Source organism: Molossus molossus, unplaced genomic scaffold (assembly GCF_014108415.1).
Source record: "Molossus molossus isolate mMolMol1 unplaced genomic scaffold, mMolMol1.p scaffold_m16_p_13, whole genome shotgun sequence".
Lineage (NCBI taxonomy): Eukaryota > Metazoa > Chordata > Mammalia > Chiroptera > Molossidae > Molossus > Molossus molossus.
In genome coordinates this window covers 7,439,252-7,451,332 of record NW_023425348.1, presented here as the reverse complement: position 1 = coordinate 7,451,332, position 12,081 = coordinate 7,439,252, and the positions used below count along the sequence as shown (strand labels likewise).

At 54.0% G+C, this 12,081-nt stretch overlaps 1 protein-coding gene across 1 annotated transcript in view; it reads right to left on the bottom strand.

Moving 5' to 3' along the window:
• Nucleotides 1-12,081, bottom strand: part of LOC118627917 (zinc finger and BTB domain-containing protein 16) — a 91,436-nt gene that overhangs the window by 55,192 nt on the left and 24,163 nt on the right. The window contains exon 3 of the mRNA XM_036258437.1: nt 4,364-4,450. Coding sequence (XP_036114330.1) covers nt 4,364-4,450 — 87 coding nt within the window. The remainder of the gene's footprint in view (nt 1-4,363; nt 4,451-12,081) is intronic.

The window sequence follows — 12,081 nt, the reverse complement described above, 5'->3', positions numbered from 1 at the left end:
ATTACCACAGTTTAAAAAATTAATAGAGTAATACACCAAAAAGCACTGAACCGTGCCCTCTAAACAGGTGAACTGGCCCGGCCGGTGTGGCTCAGTGGGTTGTGCGTCGCCCCATGGACTGAGAGGTCCTGGTTCAATTCCTGACCAGGGCACATGCCCGGTTGCGGGCTCCATCCCCAGTAGGGGGCGTGCAGGAGGCAGCCAGTTGATGTTTCTCTCTCACATGGATGTTTCTATCTCTACCTTCCTCTCTCTCTAAAAAATCAATAAAATAAAAATCAATAAATAGGGAACTGTACGGTATGGGAATTACATCCCAAGAAAACTGCTGGGGAGGTGGGGGGGCCGGGGGGGCAGGAGTATGTCTGTGTTGCTCACTGCCATGTCCCCAGTGAGAGCCAGGCACACAGAAGATCGCAGTAAGCCTGCGGGGTCTGCCTGTGACAGATGCCCCTCTGCTCTCCCGCAGGGACCACGCCTCTCCCCAGCGCCGGCTGCGGGGGCAGCTTGCTCCTTGCTGCCGTGCATCTGGGTGGACACAGTGAGCTGCAAGGCAGAGCTGGCCCACAGCTGTCTCCTCAGCCCCCAGAGTGGACTTCTCAGAGTGGGGTTCTCGGCTACACGAGGTCTAGAAACTGGCCGAGACCTTGGGAGACCTGGATCTTCCCTGCCTTTTGAGATAGCCAGCTCTGGAACCCTGAGAAAATCATCTGGCCAAGTCGCTTCCTCTGCCACGGAGCCAGGCAGGTGCTGACAAATAACAGCTCGCCTAGAAGGCTCTCCGCCTACCGCCAGGGCCGCGTGGGTCCAAAGCTCACAGCACCAGCTCCAGGAGAGACAGATTCTGCGAGGAGGCAGCAAGGAAATACTTAGGACGGCAGTTCCAATAGCGGCAGCTCACTGGTCTGCCTTCTTCCACCACAGTCCCCTGGGCTCACTTAGCAGCTGGACGCCAAAGATGACCGTCGTCAATTCCTCGTTCCCTGTTTGTCATCCTTCTGAGAAGGGGACTCTAGTCTCCACCCCTGAATCTGGGGCTCACCTGTGTCTGCTTTGATCCATAAAATATGGCCCAGTCGGTGTGGCTCAGTGGATGGAGCATCGTCCCACGGACTGAGAGGTCCCAGTTCGATTCCCAGTCAAGGCACATGCCCGGGGTTGTGGGCTCGATCCCCAGTAGGGAGCGTGCAGGAGGCAGCTGATCAATGTATCTCTCACATTGATGTTTCTCTCTCTCCCATCCTCTCTCTCTAAAAAAAAAATCAATAAAAATATTAAAAAAAAAAATACAAGGAGGAACCGATGCTGTGTGTTCACAGCCCAGCTTTCAAGAGGGCTGGCAGGTTCTGCTTCCTGCTGGGGGGCCGGGCGCTGCCAAGAGACGTCCAGGCTACTCTGCTGCAGAGACAGCACGCGGGGCAGCGAGGAGAGTGCCCCGGGGGCTGCGGAGGCCGTCTCGGACACCCGGCCCAGTCGAGTCTGCAGGTGACTCACCGGACTTGGCCAGGGACGCCCGACTGCAATCCTGTGAGACCCCAGGTGAAACTGCTCGGCTGAGTAGTCAAGTGCTAACCGAAACACTCCTGTGGCCAATTATCAACACAGAGCCAGGTGATGTTTTACATACAGAAATTGAGTCATGTCATGCTGCCATTCAAAACCCCAAAATGAGCTATTTCCCCTTCTCAAGGAATGTGTGTGCACGTGTGAGTGTGTGCAGCTTTGCCGAGATATAATTCATGTACCACACAATGTACAATTCATGCTCTTAAAGTACAGTTAATCTTTGACCGGTGCGGGGAGTAGGGGTGCTGACCTCCCATGCAGTTGAAAATCTGTGTATGACTTTTCACTTCCCCAAAACTTTATTGTCCCTCAGCATCCATAGGGATTGGTTCCATAACCCCTCATAGACACCAGAATCTGTGGATCTTCAAATCCCCTACATAAAATGGCACAGATCAATGCACACATCCACGGACTCCCAACTACAGATCAAGAATAGTACAGCTATTTACCGAAAAAAATCTGAATAGAAGTGGACACACACTGTTCAAAACCACGTTGTTCAGCGGGACTGCATACAGTTAAACAGTTTCTAATATAGTCAGAGTTTTGTAACCATTGCCACAACTAATTTTAGAACATTTTCTTCCCTTAAGAATGCACCCCTGTACCTATTAGCATAGCCCCAACTTCCCCCCAAGTCTCCATGGTCCTGGCACACTCTGTTTACTTTCTGTCTCTGTGGATTTGCCTCTTCTGGATGTTTCTTATAAATGAAATCAGACACCCTGTGGCCTTCTGTGTTTGGCTTCTTTCACAGAGCATAACATTTTTAAGGTTCATCTATGTTGCAGAATGTATCAGGACCTCATTCCTTCTCACAGCTGAATACTATCCCACTGAATGGAGACACTCGCTGTTGTTACCCCTCAGCAGCGGGCAGGCACTGGGTTATCTCCACCCTCTAGTTCGTATGAATAATGCTGCTATAAACATTCATGCACAAGTTTTCGTGATGATGTACGTGTGTTTTCATTTTTCTCGGGTACCTACCTAGGACGGCACAGCTCTGTCACGTGGCAACTTTGTTTAACTCTCTGAGGAACTGCCAGACTCTTTCCCAAAGGGGCTGCACCATTTTGCTTTATTTCCATCAGCAGTGTGTGGGGTTCTGATGTGTCCACATCCTCTCGAAACTTCTTACTGTCTTTATTTTTTTAATATGCTTTTTATTGATATTTTAGAGAGAGCGATAGAAACATCAATGTGAGAGAGAAACATCCATTGGCTACCTCCTGCACGACCCCACCCCAGGCATGTGCCCTGACCGGGAATCGAACTGGGCCTCTCAGTCCATGGGACGGCGCTCAATCCACTGAGCCACACCGGCCGGCCATCTCTGTCTGTATTTTTATTATAGCCACATCCTAATGGGTGGGAAGAAATATCTCACTGGGATTCTATTTGTATTTCCTGGTGGCTTATGTCAAGCATCACTCCATGTGCTCACTGTTCATCTCTTTTTGGAGAAATGTCTATTCAGATCCTGTCCCTATTTTTTTTTATTTTGGGTATTTGTATTTTATTATTGAGTCATAAGAGTTCTTTGTATTATTTTACAAGTGTCTGATCAGATGCGTGATCTGCAAATATTTGAAAACGTCACATGGCTTGCTCCAGGACTCAGCTCAGATGTCACCTTCTCGGAGACGCTGTCCCTCGCCGTCTGCTCTAGAATGCTCCCTCTCCCATCACTCCCCACGCCTTATCCGGCTCTATCTGCTCTCGCCAGCACTTCTATAGCCTGGCGTTATGCTGTCCACTTACCTCCCTACGAGAGCCCCAGCTCCATGAGGATGCTGTCTTGGTTGCTACCACATCTTAGTTGGCCAACTGTGCTGGAACGTTGTAGAAGCTCAATAAGTTTTTATTAAATTAAATACATCTACTACTATGCATTGAATGGTGACTATGAGCCAAACCCTCTGCAAAGCTCTTCAAATAAAATCTTATTTAATCCCTACAATACTCTGTGCTTTGAGGTAGGTACTATTATGACTCCACTTTCCTACAGATGAGGAAACCCGAATAAAGAGAGTGTCAGTAACTCATGCACGGTCCCGCAGACAGCATGGCAGAGCAGGGCCAGACCCAGTCGTCCAAGCCATACCCTTCCCATGTTCACCACTCACATCGGCAAGTCCCTCTCTGCCCTCTGAGCCCAGGACATGGGAGCCACCTCCTACCTACAGAGTTTACTGAGAGACTGTCCACATGAGATCAGGAAAAATGCTGAGAGCCGTGCCCACCATGTCGGGAGCACCCGTCAGCGTGAGGTCCACCCACGCGACACGCTGCCGACTGCAACGGTGAGACGCTGCTGATGGTGAAATCAATGCTTGGAAATCAAATAAAGTGAGACCGCTGCTTGTTAACACTGTTCGAACACGCCGTGTGTACAGACTGCTTTCTTTCAGACCATGACTCTGCCCTTGCAGAGCGACGGCCAGCCCCTGTGGCCATATGAGCATGCGGGGCCAGTTATACGGGGTGCACGCTTCCTGGCCTGCAGAGGGAAGGGGTGCTTGGACACTCACGGACTTTCTGAGGCCTCGACGAGAGTTTGGAGGGCTCTGTGAAGACAGGCGCTCCGTGGCCTGTTAGAGACAGATCTTGACCTAATCTGGGGCAACTGTTCTTAGGGGGCCAAGTCGCACCTGCCCAGCCAGCCCCACTCACAGCTCCCACAGGAAATGAGTGGGTGTCACTACCGAAAGGGTGCTGCTGCGGAGATACCTCGTGTCCACGTGCTACCACCTGTGGGGGACCCGGAGCAGGGGGATCAAAGTCGACTCACCAGTGTGGGTCTGCCTGTGGGTCTCCAGGGCATCCTCCTTTGAAAACTGGGCACCGCACTGATCACACACAAAGGCTTTGGCACCCGCTGAAAGAAAGGGGAGGCGGTTACTTATTTCCAAGAATGATGCTCCATTAGGAGGTGGGGCCCTGGGCCAAACCCATGCAGGTGGGCACTGGCAAGGTCGATGGACACCTATGACGGGAGTCGGGGAGAATCCATGGCCCTAGCAACCAGCTCAGACCAGACCCTCCTCCAAGATGTGACTACCCACCCAAATGAACTCCGAACGCCCCCATCTAGGGCCCTCCCAGAGAGAAGAGGGAACAAAATCAGAATAACACAGAGCCGGGCTCTGGATGAGACGCCCCAGTAAGAAGGGCTTCGGGGTCTGGCCCTGGGCGAAGGGTGGACAGCAGTGAAGGGGTGAAGGATAGGAGGGGGAACACGCTCTGCTGCCCAGATTATACTTTACGGGAAAACAGGAATTCCTGACACACCTCTACTTGGAGAAATCCCTAACTCCGTGTGTCCAAAACTAAACCCACAGTTTATCCAGCCACCTCCTTCCGCCGACCTTTCAAAACATCTGAACGCGTCCAAACTCCTCGCGATGACTCAGAAACGCTTCTTGATGTGCTCAGCTCTCCTGCCCGGTCTCTCCTTCCTCACTCTTGCTCTCTGGTCTGCGCCCCCGAGCTGCCCTGGTTCCCTGGCGGAGCCCTGTCCTTCCGCACCCCACGGTTTCTGCACAGCCTCTGTGCCCCCCTGTCTCTGCCATTCCGGCCCCTCTCCCTGCCCCACAGTACAGCCTCTGCTCAGGATTTGCCCATCAGCTTCCTCACCCGTGCCCCACTGTCCGGGGGAGGGAGCCCTTTGTGCGCCCATAGCCCCCAGCAACCCCAGGTGGCAGCCACACCATGCTGCTTACAGATGCCTGCGCACCAGTCTGGTCTCCGGTCACACTGTGCGCTCCCACCGGAGGGAGTATGGGGAGAGCGTCACCTCACACTCAGCTGCACCGGCCTGACCCCCAGTGGGAACCTATTACTGTACACAGTTGTGGAATAAACTAATCAATTCGTGCAATTCAATTTGGTAAACTTTTTTAGAACCGTTATTTACAGGGCTCAAAGCGACAAAGTTACAAGGTCAAGATAAACAGGACTTTTTACCACTTGCTAATAGTCTGCGGGGCTCTAATATGTTATCTCATCCAGGGAGCACCTGTTGTTAAGCCTTGGCCGTTCTCTCCCCAAAATGCCTTCTAGATGCATCTCTTCCCCTGCACATCAGTAATCGCTGTCCCCACCCAGGCCCTTGTGGGGTCATGCCCGGGACACCGGAAGACTCAAGGGTAGTCACCACCACCAGCTGCCCTCTGATCCGGCGACAGATGCGGGGCCCTTGAAGGCGGGGCCTTTGCCCACACTTCCTTGCTCAAGAAGGGACAACGGCTCAGTGTGCACCGATCCTAAACTCCTCTACTTGGCTTCAAGGTCTTCCATAACCTGACCCAGTCCAGCTCCGTAGAGAGGGGTCCTCGCTGGCCCTCTGTGAGCCCCGCTCGGCCCTCCCTGGGTCTCTGGCTCAGGTAATGCCCGGTCTCATTCCGCGGTCTGCCCCAGTCTCATTCTATTCCCCAACTGGAATACGCATGCACCAAGGACCCCAGCCCTCACTGCTCTGCCCTGTTCCTTCCAGCACGTCTTAGCGCCTCTCCAAGTGCACCTGTGTTTTCCTTTGGACCAGAGTTTATCAGAGGCAGAATCACTTCTTACGCATATGTAGTAGGAAACAGTCTAGTGCTGTTTTCAAAGCATCTCGGGTTTCCTAAAACTTTACCATACACTCCAGAATGCTAAGTATTGAGGAGATATCATTCCATTTGATCCTAGAAACCTTTGAAAGCACATGCAGTATCACTCCCATTCGCACACGAGAAGACCCGAGCTCAGACAGGTTCAGCAGCTTGCCCGGTGTTACTCGGTGGGTCACAGCGGAGGAGGAGTCAACGCGGGCAGCCTGACTCCGGGCCTTTGCTCTTCACCCGGTACCCCTCAGCCTGCCCGGGGTCCATCAGCGAAGGTACCTCATGGATAAGGTGAGCTCTGGGCTGCCTTCTCTCAAATCAAAAACAGGGAAAATCCAACATACCCCTCGTAGACATCAAGGTCTTGTGCGAAACTCTATTCGGAAAACTGGTTCCACTACTCGTTACGTTTAAAACCCCTGCCTTGGTCTATCAGCGCTCCCTTCAGGACTAGAGCTCAGCATGGAAGCTGTACCATCACAGTCTTCGATTCAACACCAACGAACAGCCCTTGCCAGTAACGGGCATTAGGACCTAGAGGGGATCTAGAACGCCAGGCCCGGCGAGGGCACTGACCTTGTCTACGTTCCTAACGAGGAGCCATGGACATACCTTTAGCAGGTGCCCAGTGAATACTAGTTGGCTGACGGGATGAATGAGTGATCAGTGCCCGGGAAAGAAATGAAATCACTTTCCTTGAGTACTTTAAAAGCTAATATTGTCATTTGTTCTCGGCGGCTGCAGCTGGCTTCTGCCTGGAGGCAGGGAGAACAGCATGATCCCTCCGGGTTTCCCTTCAACTGCAGGGTCCCCTGGGCCCGAGGACCTGTGGGGCTTCCAGAGATCTGGAGAAGCCAAGACGCGTGATGTCCAAGCAGTGGCTCCGTGTCATACCGGGACAGCCAGGACCACCTTCCATCCACTGATCCCGGAAATGCAGCAGGAGCCTCGGAGCAAACAGGGCCAGCGCCGCAGGGCTGGGGCGGGGGAGCTCCGCCCTCCACACAGAGAAGCTCCCCCAGCCCCAAATCATTAGCCAGCAATGATTTTCTGTGCGTCTGTAAGGGATCTGATTTTAATTGTATTTCTTTCTTTTCCTGGCTCCCTCTAGAAGAAAGGGGGAGGACGGCCTGAGGAGGGAAGTGGGGACGACAGGGGAGGTGTCCTGGGAGCCCGCCACGGGGTGACAGGCCTGAGGCTCCGCGTCAGAGGACGTGGTGGGAGCGCTCCTAGAAGGCAGGCGAGGATGTGGCAGCTGAGCGCTGCGTTAATGGTGAGCCGCGGACAGAAAGGAAGGAGGCAGACCGAAGATGAAGGGCCGGATGTGCACCATCAGATGAGTGCACATCAGATAAAACAGCAGCACACACTATCTGGGCAAGGCCGCGGGCATGGCCCACGCCTGGCCGCATCTGGCGGTCCACAAAGTCCTCCCCTCTGCGCCCACCCACTGAAGTCACAACATCGAGCTGAGTGTGTGAAAGGCCCTGCCCTCAGTCACCCCGGTCTGAACCTCCATCACACGTGGACACCACGGACTTCCGCTCCCATTCATGAGGCCCCGTACACCCCCACCCCTCCAGGGTGAGCCCCACAGCGAAGACAGGCAGTCCCAGGACACAAAAGCCAGCAGAGAGAGAGGCAGAAACCCCTCTCCCGAGGAGCCGTGTGCCTTTGAATTGTGTCTGTAACGGCTGGCTCAGAGGCAGAAATATTTGGCATCCCTGAAATTAAAAGTGATAAATTTCCTCGCCAAGCTTTGATCGATAATAGAGGCCTCATCTGTTAATCAATAAGACAGTCTCTGCCTGTTTACTGTGCACATGCTGTTCGCTGCTGCCTTCAGTGTGATGTCAGGTTTGCATTCAAAGCAACTCAAGTGTGTATAAACCACATGGCCAGTCCCAGAATGCACCACGGTGACATCGCTCAGCCACTAGTGCAGTTATTAGCATCCCTGCACGGAGGTGCTGGGGGAGGCGAGGAGGTCATGCCAGTTAAACACAACGGGCACACATCAGCCACACTGACCCCCACAGTACCTCCTGGGGCTCCTCTGGGAGTGGGGAGAACTCCAGGGTATGCACAGCTCAGGGATGGCCACTCCTCACCACTTCCTTCCATTACACAGGGGGTACTTGGGGGTATCCATTCAGCATATGCCAAAGAGGAACTACAGTAAATGAACAAAACAGACAAATCCCTGTCCTCAAGGAGCTTACATTCTGTAGAGGAAGGACATCTAAAAAAATTTTTTTCCTTTATTGATTTTAGAGGGAGAGGAAGGGGGAGAGAGAGAGAGAAACATCGATGAGAGAGAACATTGACTGGCTGCCTCCTGCGTGCCCCCCACTGGGGATGGGCCCACAACCTGGGCATGTGTCCTGGCCGGGAATCAAACTGGTGACCTCTTGGTGCATGGGTCGTTGCTCGACCACTGAGCCCCACCGGCTGGACGAAGCACATTTTTAAAAGTAAAATAAGCAGCCCAGGTCGGTTTGGTTCAGTGGTTAGAGCGTTGGCCTGCAGTCCAGAGAGACCCGGGTTCGGTTCCCGCTAAGGGCACGTACTTCGGTTGCAGTTTGTCCCCGGCCCTGGTTGGTCGTGCGGGTGGCAGCCACTCGATGTGTCCCTTCACATCGATGTTTCTCTCTCTCTCTCCCTTCCTCTCTCTCCCTCCTACTCTATCTGTACAAAAAATGGAAAAATATCCTCGGGTGAGGATAAAAAAAAAAAAACAAAAAAAAAAAAAAGTAAAATAAGCAGCCCAGGTCGGTTTGGTTCAGTGGTTAGAGCGTTGGCCTGCAGTCCAGAGAGACCTGGGTTCAGTTCCCGCTAAGGGAATGTACCTCAGTTGCAGTTTGTCTCCGGCCCTGGTTGGGTCATGTGGGTGGCAGCCACTTGATGTGTCGATGTTTCTCTCTCTCTCTCTTCCTCTTCCTCCCTCCCACTGTATCTGAAGAAAAAATGGAAAAATGTCCTCGGGTGAGGATAAAAAAATAAAAAATAAAAAATAAAAGTAAAATAAGCATAAAATAGGTGGTGAGAGTGATAGACAGGAATAAATCGAGTGACGAGAAATCAAGAGTGCCAGGCATGCTATTTTATTTTCATTTTTTAAAATATTTGTCTTCATTGATTTTAGAGAGGAAGGGAGAGGGAGAGAGGGAGAGAACGTCCATGAGTGAGAAACATCAGCGGCCTCCTGCACGCCCCCTACTGGGGACCGAACCCGCAATGCGGGCGTGTGTCCTGACCGGGAATCGAACCAGCGACCTCCTGCTGCCTGGGTCGCCGCCCAAGCACTGAGCCACGCCGGCTGGGCCAGGCGTGCTATGTTGTACGGGGTGGGCAGGGAGACCTCACATGAGCTGACGTGTGAGCTGCAGGTCAGGGACGAAGAAGCAACGCCGCTTGCGGGAAAGCCCGTGACAGGCAAAGGAAGAGCGAGGCGGCCAGCTGGTGGGAGTGAGCGAGAGACAGCGTCAAGTAAGGGGGTGGGCTGCAGGGACAGAACTTAAATAGCAAAGAAGGCGACCACAGGATGAAGGGGGCTAGACCCTTGCTCTCCTCTCTGGCAATCACAGATCTTAGCGAAGTAGAGAGAACAGCAGGGTCTAGGTGGGGAGGGCTGGGTCCCGGCCTGGCTCGGCCACGCACTGCTGTGGACATCCACACGTCATCCCTCTTCGATGAACCTATTTCCCAGTCTGTGCAATGGGATGACCGTGTCTGTCAGCCCTCTCGAGGCTGTCGTGAGGACGGGAGGAGGTAACGGGTATTAATACACATACAGCTCCGTTACTCCCCAAGCACTCTGCAGATAAGCGATCACTGACATCATTTCTACCTCGGGAAGCAGGAGTGTGGTGAGAGCTCAGGTTCGGGTCAGGTAGATCGGAGTTCAAATCCCTGCCAAGCTAATCACCAGATGTGACCCTCAGCAAGTGGCCTGGTCTCACTGGGCATGTCGCTGCCTCTGATGTGTGAGTGGAGGAGAACTGCAGGTGAGGGGCGAGAATGGGGACAGCAGGAGGAAGTCCCGTAGGGGTTGTGACAGGTGGGTCAAGTGCTCGGCCCAGGTCCGAAAGGCAGAACCAGGAAGTAGCAGCTCTCATTATCACCCGTGAAGCTCAGGGTCATGATTCCCTGAAAGAACTCGTTGTGCAGAGTATGACTGACTTTACTGAAATTCAATGTACAGTGATTTGGGGGTCGTCCATCTAGCATGAAGTAAGTCTCACATTTGCAAAGACATGTTTCACTATAATCGCTCACACACACCTTGTCCCTGTGACTTAAAGGTGACTGCCTGGGGGGGGGGGGGGGGCAGTATCTGTCACAGGGCCAAGCTGTCAGGACAGCAGCTACTAAGCAGGCAGCTCTGAAAGCAGCCAGGCCTGGGCTGCGGACCTGATCGTCCCTGCAGCCCACCCGCTCCAGGACAGCGCCAGCAGCCGTCTTGTTCACTACTCGGTCCCCAGTGCCCTGCTCCGTGCCGGACATGCAGCGTGTGGTCACCCAGTGCCTGATGGACAGAGAAACCCTCAGCCAGGTTCCCGGTGCGGGACTGATCTGTGAAGGGGCAGTGGCCATGCAGGGCACTGCCAGGCTGTCCCCTAGGGGGTGGCAGAGTCCTTATCTACACTCTACGGGTTCTCTGTCTCCTTTGACAACTCAAGGACCTCGGTCTCTGGCGGGGACCCAGGCGACGGCAGGGAGAACAGAAAGGCGAGGACGCGGGGTTGTTTGCCTCCGGAACAATCTCCCTGTCATCAGCCCTGTGCTCCCTCCCACCCAGCTGCCCAGGGCTCACACCCCTCCCTCCAGTCCACGCAGGAGCCACCATCCAAGGCGTCCTCCTGCAGCCAGAGGGGACCCTCAATCAGCTGGCAGAGGTCTGCTGATTGACCCCCACCCCCGGCCCAGGCCCTGCGTTTATCTGAGAGTCAGTGTAACAGAACAGACAGCCCCGGCCGGGCGACTCAGTTGGCTGGAGCATGGTCCCGTGCACCAAAGGGTGCGGGTGTGATTCCGGTCAGGGCGCATACCTAGGTTGTGGGTCCCTGGTTGGGGCATGTATGGGAGGCAGCGGATGGAGGCTTCTCTCTCACATTGATGTCTCTCTCTCCCTTCCACTCTCTCTCTCAACGTCAATAAAACATATCCTCAGGTGAAGATTAAAGAAAAGGGAGAGGCAGACGACATCTGTGCCCCGCCAGCCCCCTGGGGATCCTGCAGAGGAGGGCGGCAGGATGTCTTAAGTGCACACTGGGGGCGCAGGCGCGGCCTGGCCATTCTGAATTTCCCAGACCTCTGCTTCTCCCCTTCTGCTGGACTCCCTCATGCTTCCAGAAAGCGAGGCAGGGGCTAGAGAAAGGAGGAGGTTCAAAGCAGGTGAAGAGAAAGGGGGTGGTCGCCTCAGCCCACGTGGGGGCTGGAGCTGGTCTAAGGCCTCCTTGGGTGGAGCTGTGTTCCCTCTGGGCGAAGGATCACCCGGCTCGAAGGAATCAAGAGGGACACGCCAGGGACGCACTTTCAAAGCCCTGAAGCTTTCTCAAATGGCCAGCATTCCAAGGACAACAGAGCTGAATCCAGTAGGAGCAGAAGCCGGCTGGGTTCCCGCAGCTCCCTCCCCTCACAGCCCCGGCCCCTCCTTCCTGGCAAAGCACAGCGTCCTCTTCCCCACCCGCCTCCCCACCAGAACGAGCAGGGGGCCCCAAGCATCAGGACGGAAGGAGAAGCAGGGCAGGGGTCCCAGGCATCAGGAAGGGGGGAGATGCTGGACGAAAGCAGGCGTAAGCTGGTGTCTCTCTACAATGAATAAGGCAGAAGCCAATGACGGGAGAAAAAACTCAAAATCCCTCCCTCTCCAAAATCTCTCCCACCCCATGCTAATAAGAAA